Source organism: Pocillopora verrucosa, chromosome 1 (genome assembly GCF_036669915.1).
Source record: "Pocillopora verrucosa isolate sample1 chromosome 1, ASM3666991v2, whole genome shotgun sequence".
In the NCBI taxonomy this organism is placed as follows: domain Eukaryota; kingdom Metazoa; phylum Cnidaria; class Anthozoa; order Scleractinia; family Pocilloporidae; genus Pocillopora; species Pocillopora verrucosa.
The window spans coordinates 26835641-26855743 of NC_089312.1; the positions used below are offsets into that span (position 1 = coordinate 26835641).

General features: G+C 39.1%; 2 protein-coding genes and 1 pseudogene across 5 annotated transcripts; 2 read left to right on the plus strand and 1 right to left on the minus strand.

Moving 5' to 3' along the window:
* Positions 1-6865, plus strand: LOC131771622 (endoglucanase A-like). Of its 4 annotated transcripts, none has more exons than XM_066172461.1 (3): positions 1-83; positions 4478-4576; positions 5748-6865. In XM_066172461.1, the coding sequence occupies exons 2-3, from the start codon at positions 4507-4509 to the stop codon at positions 6764-6766; spliced, it is 1089 nt and encodes a 362-aa protein (XP_066028558.1). In that variant the 5' UTR covers positions 1-83; positions 4478-4506; the 3' UTR covers positions 6767-6865. The 4 variants fall into 4 exon arrangements, with proteins under 4 accessions (XP_066028558.1, XP_058943444.2, XP_066028555.1 ...); XM_059087461.2 differs by lacking the exon at positions 1-83 and adding an exon at positions 2840-2948; XM_066172458.1 differs by lacking the exon at positions 1-83 and adding an exon at positions 3378-3644.
* A 145-nt stretch (positions 6866-7010) lies between these two features.
* Positions 7011-8821, plus strand: LOC131771670 (uncharacterized; annotated as a pseudogene).
* A 1147-nt stretch (positions 8822-9968) lies between these two features.
* LOC131771559 (uncharacterized) lies at positions 9969-17978 on the minus strand. Its single transcript, XM_059087371.2, has 8 exons — positions 17727-17978; positions 16930-17069; positions 16318-16362; positions 15685-15794; positions 15101-15223; positions 14638-14793; positions 14153-14372; positions 9969-11326 (listed from the first exon to the last, which is right to left on the minus strand). The coding sequence occupies exons 1-8, from the start codon at positions 17833-17835 to the stop codon at positions 10304-10306; spliced, it is 1926 nt and encodes a 641-aa protein (XP_058943354.2). The 5' UTR covers positions 17836-17978; the 3' UTR covers positions 9969-10303.
* Between the last annotated feature and the right edge of the window lie 2125 nt (positions 17979-20103).

Consider the following 20103-nt stretch of genomic DNA (forward strand, 5'->3'; position numbering starts at 1 on the left):
TAGATCATTAGTGCCTCGCTGCAACTGAACTGCTCCTGATCTCGGTTGCCTGATCTTCAAAAAACAAGTCAGCACCGTGACAAGTAAGTAACTTCACAATGACAAACTCTCTCTCTCTTCAAACTCATGATATTCTGCGTATATTATTTTCTTTTATCGCTTTAATGAAAGATCTCTCAAGATCAGATTTAATGTTTATCTTTCACGGCTTTCCAGCTTCAGGGTGGATGATCGCGCTGAAATTCTAGAACGTTTTGCGATTGGGAATCCTAGCAGGAATGAAAAAGCTAAATAATCAATTTTTACAATATTTCTGAAAGTTCTGCCTACACTACTGCAAATTCAGCTTGAAAATGAGTATTCATGCGTTAACACGGTCTTCACTTCCCGATCGTGCTTTGTTCTGAGAACGACTTAGAATGCACAATAATTTCTCAAGCATTAAGAAACTCTGTTTACTTTAACTGGGCGCTGGGTTACTTTTCAATTCAAAAATATGGTCAAAAGTCATTTCTGATTTGTTGGTAGGACCAAAAATTCAATTTTCCCTCCGTCGGATAAATATATCGCTTGATGGCTATAAGCCGTCTCATATTTAAGTATTTGGATGCCTTGTATATACGCCATCTTGGTCCCAAAATTGAATGCATGAACGTCGAAAACACAAAATCGATGAGCTGCTCTCAGGCATGATTAGAACCTTCCCTTTTTGCAAAAGCTGGGAAAGGAGAGACAAACGCTGTGCTTCGGTAATGGCTGCTTAAATGTCGATTTCTGCGCAATAAATGGTGCTGTTCTGAAAAAAAACAGAAAAACGTGTATTTTAATTGGAGAAGAAATCGTCATCGCTTGGAATCGCTCCTGGGACCTTTCACTTGAGCGGGGTTGTACTGTCCATTGCCAAAGTTTGTAATATATTTCTATGTGATAACATGTTTCCGCTAGTAGACTGATATTGATAAAACATTTTCTTCCTTATACGCGTAAATTTTACAATACGAAGTCCTTTCAGTGGCCTCGACGTTTCACCCCTCCGGGATAGTTCAATTTACGAGCCTAGGGGTTCGCTGCCACTTCGATTTGTTCTCTTAGTGGACATTTTGGAATTATTTCGGACTGAGTTAAGACTGAATTAAACGTTTTCGGTAACCAGGTTTTGGGTTAATTTCTATGTTTGACCAAAAATTACATTTATCTAATAAATTGGATCTGTGACAAGTAAGATTTGTCACCAAAAATTCTCATGTAGCGATCCTCTATCGTGAAAACAATGGACATTTTTGCCTTCTGTGAACTTAACATAGAATAAGATTCCAACATTTTAGAATCTATTGCCCTTTGGCCAACCTGTTATGGCCACAGGTCTTGATGAGGTCGGACGCTGGGGCCGCGGGCCTAACTTTAGTAACACCTATTTCCTTAAAACGTAGCTCATCTTAGATGGTCTTAGATCATTAGTGCCTCGGCAGCTGAGCAATTTCAGACCTCAGGGGGTAAGTTTCTTAAGAAACATAGTATGGTGTTGTGTCGGTTGGAGGTATAACAAGATATTTAGCTTATGTAAATAGCCCTTTATTTTCAAAGCGAGTCCTGGTCCACAACTCCTCACAGGATTATAAGTTTTCATTCACATGCAAATTAAACTTATTTTCATTCGAGTACCAGGCCTCATTATGAAAAAGAGGCTAAAGGTAATTCGGAAATGGCCTATTGGCCAATGTAAGGGTTAGCCCTCCAGATCTCATTTGCTTGATCTACAGAATTATGTCAGCAGCAACACCTTGACTACTAGGTAACTACACTAGGGACAAACACTATCACTCTTCAAAACCATTTTTTACTTCATAGACGACTAGATTTTATCTACTATCCTACGAAATACTTGGGATTAGGGATCGAAAATGATGGTTTTGGTTGAGTATGTAGTGACAGAAATGTCTGTCATGTTCTGGTGGTTAAGTCCTATTTCAAGTCCAATAATAATAATAATATAATGATAATTATGTATCATTGTAACCGATGTTTCACGGGAATAAAGGTCTTCAATGACTTGAAATCAGTTCTCCTCTGAACAGGGACATAAGTTGCATGTTTTTTGTCTGAAATATCTAAGCGAACACATCCATAATTCCTCGGTTAGAGACAAAACAAACCACAAGATTCCTTTGTTTTAAAATCCGATTCTATGAATTTGATATAAACTTAAGTGTGAATAAAAACAAGCCACACGCCTCGGATACTTGCTAATTTCATGAAGAATAGTCGATAATGGCGGATGTCACGCTAGAGTTAATTCAACAAAGCTCAACTTTCAAGCTTTAGTACTATCTTGGAGTAATTGTTCCAAAAAGGATCTAGCTCCCGTGACATTAGCGATTTATTTATTTCAACCAACATAGAGCCAATTCTAAAACATACTCAGGGGTATAATTGGTATAGAATGGCAGAATTATCATGAAAACTCTTCTTCGTACTAGGCCGCACTCTCTGCCAATGCCTGAAAGATTTGGTTCATGCTTAGCGTGCGTATATCGAGTTGTGGATGCATGCAAAAGTTTGGAAGGCAATCAAGAAGCTTAAGTTGCTCTCGGCCGCGCCTCGAGCAACTATTACGCTTCCCTGGTGCTTCCCAGACCTCCTGCGTGTATTCATTACTCGTTCTACGCAAAACTAAAAGCATGACTTGTGCTAGCAGATAGAGTTTTTTAAAATATCACTATTGTGTCGGGTTTCCCGGGTAATCGAGATCTACCCGAAAACTATGACTTAATGATAAGGCAAAAACGACCAAGAAATATTTAAGACCAAAAATGTATTTAAAGAAATTTAAATATGATGAGAAAAAGCTGAAAGAGAAAAACGCATCATTTGCATGTACAAGACCGCGTCGTAGATTCAGCATGCTTGAATCGTTGTTTACTAGCATTCACGGCCACGAAATTGTGTAGGTTTGTGATGAAAATTCTGAATTTGTGCGATTTCAAATTAATATCATCTATTTAACAATATTTTTAGGGCACAGCAAGATTTAAAAGCAATACTCACCAAAAAAAAAACAAAAAAACAAAACAAAGCGCAAAACGCACGAGTTTATTGTCTTTACGAGACCCTCCAAGTTGATTCGCCTTACTTGAATTTGTGTTTACTAGAAGTTACGATTCGAAAATAGTCCATTTCACAGTTGTGTGCTTGGTTGCCAAGCCTTTGAACAGGAATGAAGCTGTAAGGGTGACCTTGTTATGATACAAACCTTCCTGCTTTTCAAATGCAAATTACTTTGTTATCATGCTAACTAGATACTGGTCTCTATCACAGCAAGGTCACCTTCAGCCTCACTCCAAATAAAAGGCTTGGCCTAGTACACAACTGTAAAATGGCCTATTGCAAGGCTTTGCGCTGAAATTCGTGAAAAATGTACGATTTTAGTCAAAATCTCCTATTGAAAATTACTTTTGGTCCCTACGTCGCAAAGCCCCACTTGAAGTCAGAGAGATGACTTACATTCTCATAAGTTTTGTTTAGTATATCTGCTTTTCATTTTGAGCTCCAAAAGGTCTATCTCAATCAAGGAGGAAAGGAAACAAAATTTTGAAAGGTTTGAAACCTCGTGGCTATACTCAACGGGCACTTGCAGCTAAAATAAGGTGAAACTGCACACGTCGTGTTATGGATGCATGGCAGTGCGTACATAAGGATTTTTTTACCATAGTAGCTCCTTAGGAATTACGTAGGACTTGCCCCCTTGATATGTTATAAGAAAGAATTGGCTCATGCTTAGCGTGCGTATATCGAGTTATGAATGTACGCGGGAAGTTTGGAAAGCACGAGATAAGCGTAAGAGTTACTCTCGGCTACGCCCCGAGCAACTTTAGCTTCTTGAGTGCTCTCTGAACTTTCCAAGTGCATCCATAACTCGATATACGCATAACTAAAAGCATGAACCAGCTCTTTTATAACATAACGGACTCAACCCGTGCTTGAAGAAAGAGTTTTATTCTTATTGTGTCGGGTTTATCACTTAATCGCGATCCGGCTCAAAAGCTATGAATAAAAGAAAAGGCAAAAAGACCAAGAAAATATTTCGAGACCAAAATTTTATTTCAAGAATGTAAATTTGCTTAGGAAGCTAAAAACGAACGAATTTCTTACATGCTTAAGACTGCGTAGTAGATTCAGTATGCTTTGTTTAATAGAACTTCGGCCAGTAAATTGCGTAAGTTTGTGATGGAAATTGTGAATTTGTACGATTCTAAAATTAAAATATCCCATTGAATTCTGCTTTAGGGTATATCAACATTTTAAAATAATATTCGCCGTTTGAAAAACGAAGCGAAAAACGTACGAACTTCTTGCGTTTACGAGACCCGTCATATGTTATAATAATTGCTTCTTCGCTTAGCAATCCTGTGGCTCACCAAACGACACTTTCCTCTCGGACACAAGGTCTTAAATGTATCTCTCAAATTCCCCTATACAGATCGACAGGAATCGACGAAAGAAAACAACATGTTCGGATCATTGGTCCTGTTACCTTCAGCTTTCCTGCTGTTTATGGTTTTCATAACCGGGGAAACAGGTGGGTCCATCAACAATTTTTAATTAAAATGTGACGTGAATAGTTTCTTTAACAAAGATATAGAGAAGCCTTGACTGTGCTTTGTTCTGTTGTAAAGCACGTAGAAAGCAACTGGAGCACGAAAGAAGTGCAGGGAGAAACACTAGTGGTAGTCGAGTGTTTCTCCCCACTTCTTGAGTGCTTCTTGAGTCAAGACTTCTCCATTTGTTTTATAGTAAAGAATCCGTTTAGTTCCCTACGCATTAAATTCAATTTTCAGAGCAGAGTTTATTTCTAAAGCCAACAATAGTGTCGTAAGCTTGCTCTATACTCTCATAAAGCACGCAACAATAAGCCAATCACAATCCTCGTTAGAATGGATCAAATAAACTGATTGGTCGCATATCTGCAATAATTCACAAATTGAAATAGTTCGGCAGGTCGAATTGAACACTTTTTCCTGAAGTTTTCAGTTTTAATACAGAATCTTAAAGTGAAATGTGCAGTGAGATTCGGCGGAATTGTGGCTCATAAAAAACACCCCTTTTTTTTCATGACAATTGGAAAACAAATTGCTAAAATCATGTGTTTTATGAATGAATGACAACCGAATTCACAGGAATAGGGGTAGACTTTTTTTCTTACCACAAAGCTTGCGTTTTCCTTATCCAAATTGAAGAAAGCCTAATGGTAATGATGTTTTTTTTTTTTGCCTTCATTGTGCAGGCTAAACTTTCTCTTGAGCTTGTATCACCACGCTCATTAATTTGTTCGCACTCGCCGATTGTTCGCTTTTTTGACCGGTTTATTGAGAATCAGCGACTTGATTTTCAAATGTATAGGTCCCTCTCCGTGCCAACCCACTTACGATGCTAAAAGAACACTCGAAAGTTAAAAAAGCACCCGCTCCACGGCTGATGAGTCAAACCTTTTACCTGCGGATTCCGCACCCTAATGCTTGAGATCAAATTTCTAAAACAAATTGAGTGTTTTTGTCTGGTTTGGACTATTTTTAAAAATTGAAATTGTTTTTTAAACGACGTTTCGATGTGTACCTCTTGTCTTCTCTCGGTATAGTACTAAAAGTCAATATTGGGGATCGTTGTTTTTGCTTGGTGAACGAACTCTGAGGCATACCGAACATACAATAACATTCTATCTAATGCTCTTGGTCGATTCAATTTTTTTTCAGTAATGAACGTGAATAATCCGATTTCTCCGAAAGAGTACCAAGCTAAGATTCGAGCAGGATTTTCCACAAATTGGTTCAAATCAAAGTCGCCACAGAAAAAGTACTCGGAACAGAACATCATAGACGTCCATGAGAAAGGCTTTCGTAACTTAAGGCTTCGATGCAGGGCAGATCTATATTCATACAACTACTCCGCTGTCAACTTCACATGGTTTCTTGGCAACCTGACGACTGTTGTCGACTATTGTCTGAAACACGATGTGATTCCAATCATCTCCTGGATTCACCATCAAGCAGAGGCCTGCGCCATGAAAGAAGACTTTATAGCTTACGTGGATTTGTGGACAGCGGTGGCAAAGCAGTTAAAAGACAAGGACTACAGACTGAGTTTTAATCTTTTTACAGAACTTGGAAAAGACACTTGTAAACGAAACAACAAAAGTAGCGAGAGTCTTCGCAAGAAAACCCACAAATACAACATCTGGACCAGGAATGTGACAAAAGCGATCCGTAAAACAGGTGGGAACAATGCTCAGCGTATACTGATTTTGGGATCCCCTGGAAAAACTGCTAAGGACTTATCTAAAATCGATAAAAAAATCTATAAAAATGATTCCTATATGATGGCTGAGTGGCATATTTATGCATCTGGTCCAAACAAAGTGCTCGGTTCCAAGAAGTACTGGAGCGACAATGGCACTTCTGGAGGCCGAAACAATGTCAAAACAGCAATTAAACAAGCAACAGATTACACGAAGAAATATGATTTGCTGACATACCTCGGTGCGTGGATGCCGCAAGATAACGAAAATGGTTCGATAACGGAGTCGGAAGCCATCAACTTCGCACGGTTCTTTGTTGCCGAGCTGGGCAAAGTCAACATACCATGGTCTTTTAACGTCCTGGATCGCTACTATAACACCACAAACAAGACATGGTTGACAGGGTACCAGGAGATCCAAAAGAGAAAATTGAATATGTCCATGATTTTGGACAATATTCGTGAACTAATGCCATAAATTCTGAAAATATACTGTAGACGAATCTGGATTAACAATCGTCTGCACGCCAAATGCAACTCGGATAATTTCAGTCACTATAATACGACTGTAACTAGAATGAGGTCAAATATATTGAAAACCAAATTCAGAGGAAACTAATACTGTATCCTTCTGTTCTGTGGTCTCCAGTTTTGTTAGATCCTTTATGGCAATCCTCGTCAATTACAAAATCGGCATCATCGATCATTTGGGTTGAGAACCCATGACAGGGCATAGACCTGCTCTGACTGTGGGGTTGGTGAACCGGATGGAAAAAGTACCCATTCTTTATGAGATATCGGCTACCATTTTCGTTAAATTTGTTTAGATTCCTTTCGCACGAAATTACGTGTGAATAAGGAAGGGATCACTTGTCATCCAATGCTTTACTTGAAATGGTCGATTTCAGCTCCACTGCCTAGTATGCAAAATGAACAGAAAAACCATAGCTTTTATTTGACAGTTTGGGCCGAGCTCCCGGCACGTTATTACACACGATTACACTACCGTACCATACAGAGCCTGGAACTTTGACAACGTTGTAGAATGTTACAACTTAAGATCTTACAGTTCTATGCGAGTGAAAAGAGTAACACTGTAAAAGAAAGAGTAGTGCTAAGCGACAGAAATAGTTATTGCCTCAATGGAGGCTAGAAAAAAACCTGCCGGAAAAATCCTTTGGTGGAGAAAAATTAGGCGGGAGATCTGGTTAGGAACCATGGCTCGCGCTCTGAATAGCCCATCCCACAAAGGCCACGCTGCTAAAGCAGAAGCATTTACTACCACGTACACTATGGCCTAGAATGGTCTCTCACGTGACAAACCTGTCCTATATAACTCTATCATGTCCCATGATGCACTGACCAGGCATAGTCCTTATTGTTCTCGTATTATTAATATTTAATTTCCAGCTAATTCAAATTCAAGGTCGGAAATGACATTATCATTGTACGTGAATTCTATTTCTCAATAGAGTAAACAGATCACTTTTTGTAGGGTGGTGACACTTCCAAGTGTTCTAAACCACAGTCGGACAGAAGCTTTTGAAGTCCAGTTTAAGTTTCGTGTCCCGTTTCCACGGAAACGGTCATAAGCCGTGTATTTTTGTTTTCGAAAGCCAGCAAATTCAGTCAACGACTGTGGTCCGAGTGCTCTATAATAAACTATTTACTAAACTTGCTAACTCGAGCCGTTCTGGGGGAATATTGGCCCTCAGTCGTTTTTTTACGGGCCAAAATCGGGCGAAAATTCTTCGGTGCAGCCCTCGCGCTCGGTTAGTCAGGAGTAAATATTCTGCGTTCATTGGTCTACATTTGGTAACTTGCCGATTCCACCGGCAAGCTATCAAAGGATAATTCGAGCTGGGTTCGGTACAAACTGGCTCAAGCCAAATGAGAATTGGACTCACGATGACCCACTAAGGTACTCTGGTTTACCAACTTACGAATTCGATGCAGGGCAGATTTGTACCCAAACAACTACTCCGTCCTCAATTTTACATGGTTTCTTGGCAACTTGACGACCACAGGTGATGACTGTCTGAAACGTGATATGTTTTCAATTATCTCTTAGTTTCACCGTAAGGTCGGAAGCCTACGCCACAGAGAATGATCGCACCGCTTATGTTTCCTGGTGGACAGCCGTGGCACGGCAGTTAAAGGACAGGGACTATAGACTGTGTAGAGCTGGGATTTGGCGCGTGTAAAACTCATGGAATACGTTCCAAAAATAGTCCTCGAAAAAATATCGTCAAATACACTCAATGGACTAAGAATGTAACAGAAGCAATCCAAGGCCCAGGGGGAAAGAACGCTCAGCGAATACTTATTTTGGCGTCGCCAGGAGAAAATGCTCAGGAGTTATCTAAAATCGATTCAACAATTTATCAAAATGATACATATGATGGCTGAGTGGCACATTTATACTTCAGGGTCAAACAAAAGAGATAATTCGTCAGTGTACTGGAAAGGAAATGGTAGTTCATGCCAAACAAATGTGAGAAATGCAATTGAAAAATCGACTATTATAACATAGCGCGCGTGCTTACCCCATATAAGTCCTATTGAGCCGCTATTAACCAACTTCTTTTTTCACCCACGCCCGTGCGTAAATAAGATGACGTAAGAATTGGGCGATATTTTTCAGTGCGAACTCTCTTTGACTACCATGTTACCTGCAGGCTTTATGAAACTTCCCAGTGAGTATAGTTCTCGGTCCTCGACGAGCTATTAGAAATTTGTCTTTTCTCAGAGTTTAATTACAAAACGCTTAAAGAGATGGTTGGAGGCGCCATTCGCGATTTTGAATAAACTATTTAAAAGTGATTATGATCTCTACAAAGACACACGCTATTTAGTAGCACTCAGAGACAAGCGGTTCCTTCATATTCTGCTCCATGATTAAATTTGAGGTATACGCCATTTTTCATGGAGTGAGAAGTTATCGTCCTGTCGGCCATGGTAGTGCGCCTGCAGCTTCCCTGGCCGTGACTGATCTGGCGTTAAACTACTCAAAGCCGCCATGGTAACAGTGAAATTTCGCGTGAATGTGGATCCACAACGGGATGTAGGATCAATAACGACTCTTGTGAACGAACGAAAGGCGAAGGAATTAAAGTTTGCTGCTATAAAGACGAATAAGTTCCTTTTTGTTTTGTATGTTTTTTTCTCTCTCTTGAAATGATAACAACTTTGATGTTCTGGCATAACATTGGTTCAAACTTACGTCTCACTTAGTCAATAACTTGTAAATATTTTGAACCTACAGTACTCAATTGCTTGTCGTTGTTGTTATTGTATTAATCGGGAATCTAAATTGGAAGGCTTTCTTGTACCTCTTGCTTAGACACGCAACAGTTTTGAGCCGGAAGAGGCGTGTTACAAACCTCAACTCATGCACCTCCAACTGTACTAGAGACTATGAAGACATCAAGCATCATGACAGCAAGCTTTTCTGAAAAAAGTCCTCAAAATTGAGAGAACCCCCAATTATGAGAAGGAGGATTTTTTTTCTAAAAAGTGGACGAAAAAAGTTTGTCGCAAGTTCTGATCTCTATCAAGACAGTCAAAACGACCAAGGTTATAAAGGAATATAATCTACGGTTGAAGGTCTATTTTTTCCGTTGATTTATTAAAATTAATCGATGATTTGAAAATAATTCCGCAAACAGTCGTATCTTCCCTAAAAGCAACAAATAACGAAAAAAGAGAATTTAGACTAAAATTTTTATATTTTTAAGCGCCCAGAAATTATACTCCCAACATGATGATTTATGCAGAAAACGAATGCGTCAGTACTCCTTTTAAAATGATTTATTACGATTCCTCAGCAGTTTGCATCACTCTAAATCCATGACTGAAATTTTCATACGGAGTGCAACATGCCCCAGAACACGACTAAAATTACTCTAACTTATTACTTTTTTGTGACCCAGACGAAAAAAATGGCTGACACGATCTGGGCTTACTTAATGAAGTAGCTCAAATGTACCGATGTAAAGTTAACTAATAAATAGCCTTATGGCATTTCTTTACGAATATTGTTCAAAATCTTGGCCATCTTTAACTGCTGACCTTTGATGACTTGAGTCTCTGTCCGCCATTTGCTTTCCTTGGTGTCGTAGTAGTTGTCCAGAACGTTCAGGGACCATGGTATGTTCTCTTTACGCAGCTCCTTAACAAAGAAACGGGCAAATTTTATGGCTTCTGTTTCTGTTATGCCTCCGTTTGCGTTATCGTGAGGCATCCAAGCACCAAGATAGGTCAGCAGACCAGTCTTGTTCGAAAAACTCGTCGCGTAGCTAATTGCTTCTTCGACATTTGCTTGGCCTCCAGATTTACCATCACCACTCCAATACTTCTGGGAATCCTTCTCTTTGTTTGGCCCTGAAGCATAAAGATGCCATTCAACCATCATATATCGATCATTTTTGTAAATTTCTGGATCGATTTTAGGTAAGTCCTTGGCAGTTTTTCCTGGTGACGCAAGAATGAGTATTCGCTTTGCGTTATTTCCACCCGTACCTCGAATCGCTTTTGTTACATCCTTTGTCCACTCGTTGTATTTGTCTGTTCTCCTGCGAAGACTTTTGTCACAACTTTTGCCTTCCTCTTTACAAGTGTCAATTCCAAGTTCTGTGAAGAGATTAAAACTCAGTCTGTAGTCCCTGTCCTTTAACTGGCGTGCCACAGCTGTCCACCAACCAACATAGGCGACACGATCCTTCTCTGTAGCGTAGGCTTCTGCGTGGTGGTGTATCCAGGAGATAATTGGAATCACATCGTGTTTCAGACAATGGTCGACAACGGTCGTCAGAGAGCCAAGAAACCGTTTGAATTCGACGGTGGAGAAGTCGTATGAGTACAGATCTGCTCTACATCGAATTCGTAAGTTACGAAACCCTCTTTTGTGGACATCTTTGATGTTCTGCTCAGAGTACTTTTCCATTGGTTTCTCTGTCTTAAACCAGTTTGTGGAAAACCCTGCCCGAATCTGACTTTGATACTTTTCAGGCGAAAGTGGCTCATCTGAAAAAGAAAACTCAAAGAACATTGAACCAGAAAATGAAGCTTTTGTTTCGGGCATTTCTTTGCTTTTTATTCGCGTTTTAGTTCATTGTATTGCATGCTCGAGTATGCACACAATATGAATATTTTTCAAAGAAAGTACCGGTATCTCTTTTTCTAGGGAAGTAAACCTTGATACTTGCATCAAATTATGGACAATACAAACAAACTGAAGTTTCTCGATAAAACCACATTTAATTTAGCCTAATAACAGAGACTAGAAAAACTGTATGATGACCCACCTTGTCCACGAACCACAGACACCATAAACAGCAGGAAAAACAATGGAAGTGGAACCAAGAATCGGGACATCTTTTGTTCGGTGAGTTCCTTTGGATCAGTTAAAAGAAAAGACAAATAAGTCAGAGACAATTAAGTTGGTTAAAAATACTCAACCACCCGCAGAGGGAGGAAAGTCTTGTAGAACTTTGGCTTTCGTAGCTCTCGAACCTTTTCGAGGGGAATTCTTTTTTTCCAAAGGCCAGTTGAACACAATACATGACCATTCCTCAAATAAGCGAGAAGCCAGACGCGCTCTCATCGGTCAATAGATATACTTGGTTGCAAACAAGGTTTAACTCCTTTAATCTGGGCTGTTTTTGAGGAATATTTCATTTTAGTCAGAGAGAACTTTTTCTGCGTTTACATGGGCTCGTGCTTTTCTACACACGAGGTGTATGGACGAGCCCAGTGGAAGTAAACGCTTGAGAAAAGTTACAACATCAGCAAGGAGATTGTAAGGTTTATATGGGTGCGGATATATTCAACCTTCTTTAGACGTACATTAGTTGACTAGTACCATGCGAAAAAGTAATAGACTATTAAGATGGCTTTTGGAAAACTCTACGTTTGAATGGAGCTATTACCTCACAGAAGTGCACAGAGTTTTCTTCACGGGCTTCTTTTTGACGGTGACGGTAAATACTGCATCAGTCGTAGTTTTCCTTCACGGCCTAATTTATATTTATACCAGGGGACCAATAATTAAGATAACTAAGAATGAAACAAAACTAAACAGAGGTTTAAAAAGCTTGAGAAATTTTTTTGTTTACTCAGTTGCTAGAAAACAAACGCGCACTACCCACATGCAAAACCTATCTTCTCATTTAAAAATAACTTGGACATCTAGATACAAATAGCTTACAACTACCACAATAGGTTTTTTTCTAGTATATTTCACACAAATTTCGCGCACATATCGCTTTATTCGTGACAAGCGTGATTCTGCTAAGAATTAAAACGAGGCTCAATGTAGTTTTCTCCTACTTATTCTTCATAGGTGTTTTCTGAAGGGATCAAAGCCATCCATTCTACCAATAGTTTACTCCGTTCAGCCAAAATAAACATATTACCGTTATTATTTCCTGCGACATGATATCATTCCGTTCATACCGCCTAGCGAGGATTTTGCGCGACTCGTACAAAAAAGTTAAAATAGGATCAAAATTTAATCCACCGAAGTTTGAAGAATGTATTGAAAAGCTTGGGAAATTCTTGTTGATTATTCAGTTGTTCGGCAGAAACATATGCTATGTATTGAAAGATGGTTAAACTTTCATCAAATGAAGGTCAACACGAGTATTGTAACGCATGGGAAATTTTTGCGCTAGCTCAGTTGCACAACAACCAAAAATTCAGCTATTGAAAATTGGATTGATTCATAATTAAATGACAGTCAACACATGTGTTGCAAGGCTTGGGAAAATTATTGCATTATCTCAGCTGCAAAACTTGTGATTTCAAAGCGAACTTGTGCTGCGCTCTCGTTCGATTTGAAATTCACGCGTATGCCGGATTTCAAATCAAATTGCTTTCCACTCAGTTCAATTAGCATTACTAATCACTTTCCTCGTTTTGGCTGCTTTTAAAAGAGGCGCAATGGGAGATAAAAATGGCACTATATATATATATATATATATATATATATATTGTGGTGATTGGCAAAAAAATTCTCTCTCGTAAGGTCTGTCCGACATCGCAAGGATGCTACTTTGCAGCTGGGGGAGGGGGGGGGGGGGAGAGGGAGGGTGGATTGTTTAAATATTCGCAGTCTAAAGAATTTCTCCCCTAGGGTCAGGGGATGACCTGAGTTTGTCGACCAGGAAGAGTCCATTTGAGCAATTTGTTCATCCTGCATCATCTTGATTTTTGCATAATTTTATTTTTCTCTTTGTTTCCCTACTTTTTCATTGTCTGGGTAGGCGTGTTGTTCATTTTGCTGGCCTCCTCTCGCTCATAAATGCTGCATGCCAGCTAGACAAAGGGAAATCTTCCTTTGATTTGAGCACTGGAGAACGCAAGTTTCTCAAGAAAAGAAAAAACAAAAAAAAAAAACACTTCTCAAAACAAAAAAACAAAATAAAACAAAAACGGAACATAAAAGTCTTTGTATTTTGCAGTAGGTTTTGAATGACTACATAGCCTGTGTTACACTGATTTCGTACTAGTGTGGGGCTTGGTAAAAGAAATACAATGCCACCACAGTAATTATGAATGCAAAGAAAGCCATAAAGAACTTATCCAGAATACTGGCAGCAATCTTCCATTCGTTCGTTCTTCCACTCATTGACGTTCGCCTTCTTTTTCCAGAATTGTTGGATGACCCAAAAACTCGACCAAGACAGTGCAGAATGATCATTCGAACCCACATGGGCATTTCACCATCGCAATGACGGCCGTAGGAGTAGTTTAACACAAGACAAGTGGCAGCCAGTGAAAGAGCGATCAGAAACATTGTGACGATATAGAACTTTCCTAAAAGGGGAGCGCTATTTGAAGTCGACGGAAGATTTTGGTATACGAGCTGAAGGAACACTATCATAGCCAACAAGACAGTAATTCCAAGCTGCATCCTCTCTCCGGACTCTGGAGGCAGGTAGAAGCCCACCAGCACCATGGCTGTGATTATTATGGCGGGAACGATCAAGTACAGTGTATAGAACAAGGGCTTTCGGCGGACGTGGATAGTATATGTTATGTCCACGTACGGTTTTGGGCAGCAGTCGTAAAACTTTGAGGTCCTGAAAATGAAATTAAACTTGCTTTTGAGGTTTCTATTTAGAGCGTGAAGTTCTTAGGGTGTTGGAACTTTTCTCTCGGCCTCGTAAGAAGTTTCAACTTTGCTTTCGCTTGGATCTAATGGAAAATTGCTCGAACGTAGTAAACTAGATATGCTGAATTTTGGAATGAATATAAAGGAAGCCGTCAAAAAATATTGTGATAAAAAAAATCATAGTCTAAAGACTCTTTAAATGAGACATCTCAAAGCACAAGATGGACCACTACCTTTTCTGCTCCAGTCCTAAGAGCTGCCACTCGCCATGTTCCGTGTAGATGTCGTCACTGGAGGCATTGGTAAGAATGCGCATGTCTAAACGTGTTTCGTCGTGGGTCCAGCTTCCAAATTTCATCGGGCACTTCTGGTCATCGAAAGGAAAATATCTTGAATATAAACAGAAATGATACTTGAGAAGGGACTTCCATGCTTAACTAAGTAGTGACTTTTTGCAGGATTGAAGAGCTCATATATTTTTGCAAAACATGAAGTGAGTACTGCTACATGCCCTGAAAGTAGAACCCGCTTAGTATTTTCCTGAACCCATCCATACCTATGCCTAGAAGGAGTAAGAACGGTGGCGTGGAAATACAGCTGGGGGAAGATGGCTCTGGCGTAGGGTATAATTTTTAACGCTAGATTATCACCCAGTCGAAATGTTACAAATCAAATAAGCGTGTGATAAAAATTTACCGCACGTCGAGGTGACAGACCGTGATAAACATCGCGGGTGCAAGCCAAATTGTGCTTCCGTTCCAATATATGACAACATCCGTTTTGTACTTGTGAGTTCCACCAGAGAACGTAAACTCTGCGCTGAGTTTTGAGGAAGAAAAAATGAAGATAGCATTTACAAGTCTCAACCTTTTTCTTTAGCCGTAATTAAAAGTGCAATTACTCTTGTGCCAATGATAACAGTAATCGCCAAAATCGTCGTGATTATAATGGTAATTATAACAGGAAATACAACCACGACTTTCCTAGTCAATAGTTAACTGATCTATTTTTCTTGGTCCTAAGCTCTTGCAAATAAAATGCGCGGGTCTTAGCACCACATGCAATTATAATATCAGTATAGCGTTGTAACTGCGGGGAAGATTTTCTCAAATGCAATAGTAAATTTGATGATATGCTAAGAGTAAAAGACCTTTCTGCCACCACAGCGTATATTAGAGATCCCTAAAATTGATACGAATGTTGGGAATAATCTAACAGCCAATTATAATTAACTTCAACGTCACGTGGTATTATGCTTATTAATTGGAATGCACAAATACCTATTGTATAGCACAATATCCGGCACCCAAACCATCGAGGCGTCGACGTTGATTTCTTCCGTTCCACCGTAAAGAGAGGCGTTCCATGTGAGTAATGGGTTAGTCCATTCCTGAAGGACATTTCAACGGATTTGATTACACCAAAAGTACTAAACCGATTTTTCAAACAGATCAGTATGGGTTGAGGTTGCTTGTAGATTACATGCGAAAGGCAAGATAATTAGAAACCTTGCGTCCCAAAAGAGACTCTCGACTCATTCGTGGGCTCTACCCACACTTTGCTACATATCCCTTGACAATGCTACGACCAAAAAATTTACTTAATTTTCTCGACCCAGAGGTAAATTAAAGGAGAGTTTTGGTGAGTTGAAGGAAAAGGAAGGTTATACGTAAGGAAAGTTGGAAAAGACATGCTTGAGACGATTTGACACTCTTTTCTCAGTCTCTTTTATTTTTGCTTCTTTTCTTCGTTCGTTTTGAACTTGAAAGGTAGATGTATCTAACATGCAGCGTCATTTTCTTTGAGATGCAGTGGAAAAGGGGTAGCTCACGATGCCAGGAAATCAAAGTATTAGACTAAGTATATGAATAAATCACATACATCTCAGAACATGACATTAGAAAAATTTGTACCTGATATGTGTAGAGAATGACTTGTAGAAGTTGTTCGTTGTCCTTCTGGATAAGGTTGAAGAGCATGTAAAAATACGAAAACAAATTCTTCGCCGATATTTGTTATTTTAAAGAGAGGTGTTTCGCTAAATAATGGTGACATTTACGTTCAAACTTAAAAGCAAAATGTTCAATCAAGAGACAAAACTGAGTTGAAACTAAAAGTCTAACTGATCATGACAGAAGTAATCCAAAGTTTGGAATACCTCGGTCATTCAGTCAGTCAAGAATTATGAATTATTGACTTACTTGAGGAGCAGTCATTTTTAATTTCCTGAGAGGCGCGGGGGAGGAGGAGAATGGGGACAGAGGATTGTTTGGCGGAAGACGTGGGGGACGGAGGAGGGAAGTTCAGTCGTCGCCAACATAGTATAAGGGGGGGGGGGGGGGTTCGTAAGAATATTACAGAGCCTTCTGGGGGATCAGGTAAATTTTATCGTGAAACAACAAAAGACCTCAGACCCACCTCCCGTGATAACCAATGAACGGCCTTTTACAGCGGTCATCCTCTATAGTCAGATATGGTAATCGCCCCCAGTTCACTTAATTTCTTTGCAACTTATTCACACTCACCAAGTCGATTATTTGCTTGAGTTTCGCCCTGAATGTGACCACAACCTGATCATTTCTGTTCACCACTGGACGAGAGAACTTGCTGTAGTTTTGAAACAGGTCGTGAATTAGCCTCTGCTCGTCCCATAAGGAGGCCTCTGCTAGAAAATAAAGCGAGTATATGATTTTGTTATTGAAACCAGCGAGCTTTGAATGTTTATTTTTTTATCTACAATCAAAAAATTAAAGCTGAACTTCAACAGTAGGATTGGCCTTTTCAGATACATAGATAAAGATCGAAGCGCGGAATCTGAAGGTTTGAGGTGCGATTCCTTATGGGGACTCAGAATTTTTTCTTTGTCCCACGCTCGTGACAAGACGAAAAATATATTCGCTATAAATTAAGGTATTAAGAGAGGGGTGACGACAAATATTTAGGCCACCAATCAGGATAATAGCAAGTGCAGATAACAATACCTGCAATCGTCAAATGACCTCTTAAATATCAGACGCCATTAGCGAACAAGATTTTGTTCACCTAACAGTACATTAGGAGGGGTTGTCCTTAAAAAGAGTCTCCACTGAAGCAATATCTTTTTGTCTCTCATGTCCAGGTAACAGGAAAAAAAACCTTAATCGTCTTTAAGTCGTTTTTAAGCCAATCAATCTGGCCAGTACCTCTGAACATATTTGTTCAATTGGACACTAAGTGCAGGAGTATTAAAATCTAATTAATCACTAAATTATAAAATGCTTTCAAGAAAATGCCATTAAAACATGTGAAGAGAATTTTACTCAAAAAGTCATGAAATTCTTACCACCCGTTGTAAATATGATGACCAAGGATGTCATGAACACAGCAATGATATGAATTTCTACCGTCATCTTTAAAATAAACATGAATAACATGTTGGTTACCTGGTACATCCATTAATAGAACAGAGCATCTAGCGGTGGAACTGGGCATTCATTTACAGCTACGACAGTTCAAAACAAATCAAGAAGTAACAAGCAAAAGCGTTAAAAACTTCGCCTGGAAATTACCCGAAACAGCTGTGTTCCAATAACTCTCCTTTGATAGAAGGAGCCAGTCAATTTTTTTAATTTGTGGCAAAGATGAACTCGTAATGAAAAATTCATTTTTTTTAGAAAAAGGTTTTTTTTTAAACGGACTTACAATTACAACCAAACACATTTCAATTACATCAAACTTTATAAATGAGTAGTGACAAACACAAAACTCATAAAAAGTAAACCGAAACTCACGATCATGGTCGTCTTATTTTTACGGTCCGACTGGATAAATTTAAATAGTGCTCAGGAAAAAATGACACTCTTACCTGAAAACGGTTAGAAAAGGAAAAGTAAACAACCTTGTAAACTAAAACTTTTTTTAACTCGTTCTTTTTTAGTTGTCTTTTCCCATATAACGGAGTTTTTGTCGCCATGCAAAGAATGCCAAAAAATAAAGCAAACGGCAAACGCCGTCGCGTAAAAGAGAGAGAGTGTTTTCACGTGTTCACTGAGAAGATTCCGAGTTTTCTGGGAGAGCTTAGGGGCTATTTTTCATTATCAGTAACGTTCTTTGTCTTGCGTGGGATGAAAGAGATTAAGAAAATGATTCCTGGAATCCTATGGATTTTGAACTATTCAACTGCATTTATTAACTTGGGTATTTGTGTCTATAGTAAAGACGAAAAACTCAATAAAAGTCTGAAACCCGGAGGTCACTGAGAACTGTTTACGCAAGTAGCCATCATCCTCATATATCATCGCCAGAGACATCCTTACCTTGTGAGAATTAGGTTCTTTTACTGAGGTTCTTGTTCAGAATCGTTCTTACTCAAGTAATACAGTACCAGCTTAGTCAAAGCAGAATATAAAGCAAAAATTTGCATCACAGTTCACTGACTAAAACTCGTCAATTATGAACGAGCCTGTAATCAGCTTTAAAAACGTTACCACGTAACCAACAAAACGCCGTAAAATGTATCACTTGTAATCTTTTTTTAAGATACCAAACGGAATAAAAGTGAATAAAATTGTCTAGAGTTATTTCTGTTGAGTGAGATGCATGTCAACGTTTTTTACCTTCATTTTATCTCGCTTAATGGGCACGAATGTTCCCTTGAGTTGTGATGTTTTAAATATTTATGACTGTTTGATTTGCTGTCTGTAATAACGCCAATCTTCCCTTTTGAAAATGTTGATAAACTACCACGAAAACACAAGCTGTTCATGCAAAACTTTGACAGTCATGGGCATGCGATGTCGAGAACTGAACACTCGAAGCTTGAAAATTGAAATTAACAGGAACTTTTTAAAAAGTAAGTTGCCTGGTTTCTCTCTCTCTGTCGTCAAAAACTAAAAGATAGCGAGATTGAGGTTTGTATTGCTGCGCTACCAACATCAACCAGTAAAATCACTTAGCATTATAACGCGTTTAAAGTTTGACAGACACTTTTTTTGTGATGAAATTATTACGACTACGTCAGTGCAATCACTTATCGAGTTCCATAAGTAATTTCACACGCTAAAACTTTACACTGGCAGGGTAGCAAAATAATCATATACAGACCAAAAAGCAGTAATAGTAGCTGAGAGCTCAACAATAGACAAACTGGTGGACAACACAGCACGATATACTGTGACACTGAATTAAAATATTGACTTTGACGTCTGCATTCAAAAACGCTCGAAAGCAGGCAAACGTTTCTCCGTATGCGGTACAATGTTTCTCCTAACCGGAATTGAAAAATATCTTTGGAGTCAGTTATTTAAACTCGGAATTGGTTTTCACCCAGTCATATGGTTCCGAGTTCGTTCAGATTACAATAACTTTTCTGAAAAAGAGTTATTGAAGTGAGATAGATATCCCTCATTGTAGCGGGAGGGTTGGGGTAGGATTAGGAGAGAAGGGCTTTCGGTCACAGCAATGTCAGCTCGGGGTTGCCCAATTCATTCTTTTATGCCGGTAACATTCTCAAATCTCGCTAATATCACTCTGGCTTTAGGAGGCAAAGCCTGATTTCTGATTTATTACAATAACGATACAGTGCTTTATTTTAATAAAAAAATAATTGGTGTAACATGAGGGGAACAGTCCTCGACTTTTAGAATTTAGCCCTTCAGAATCCCTATCCGTAATGTGGACAACTTAAATTCCACAGGATGGAAAAGAAGCGACATTTACAC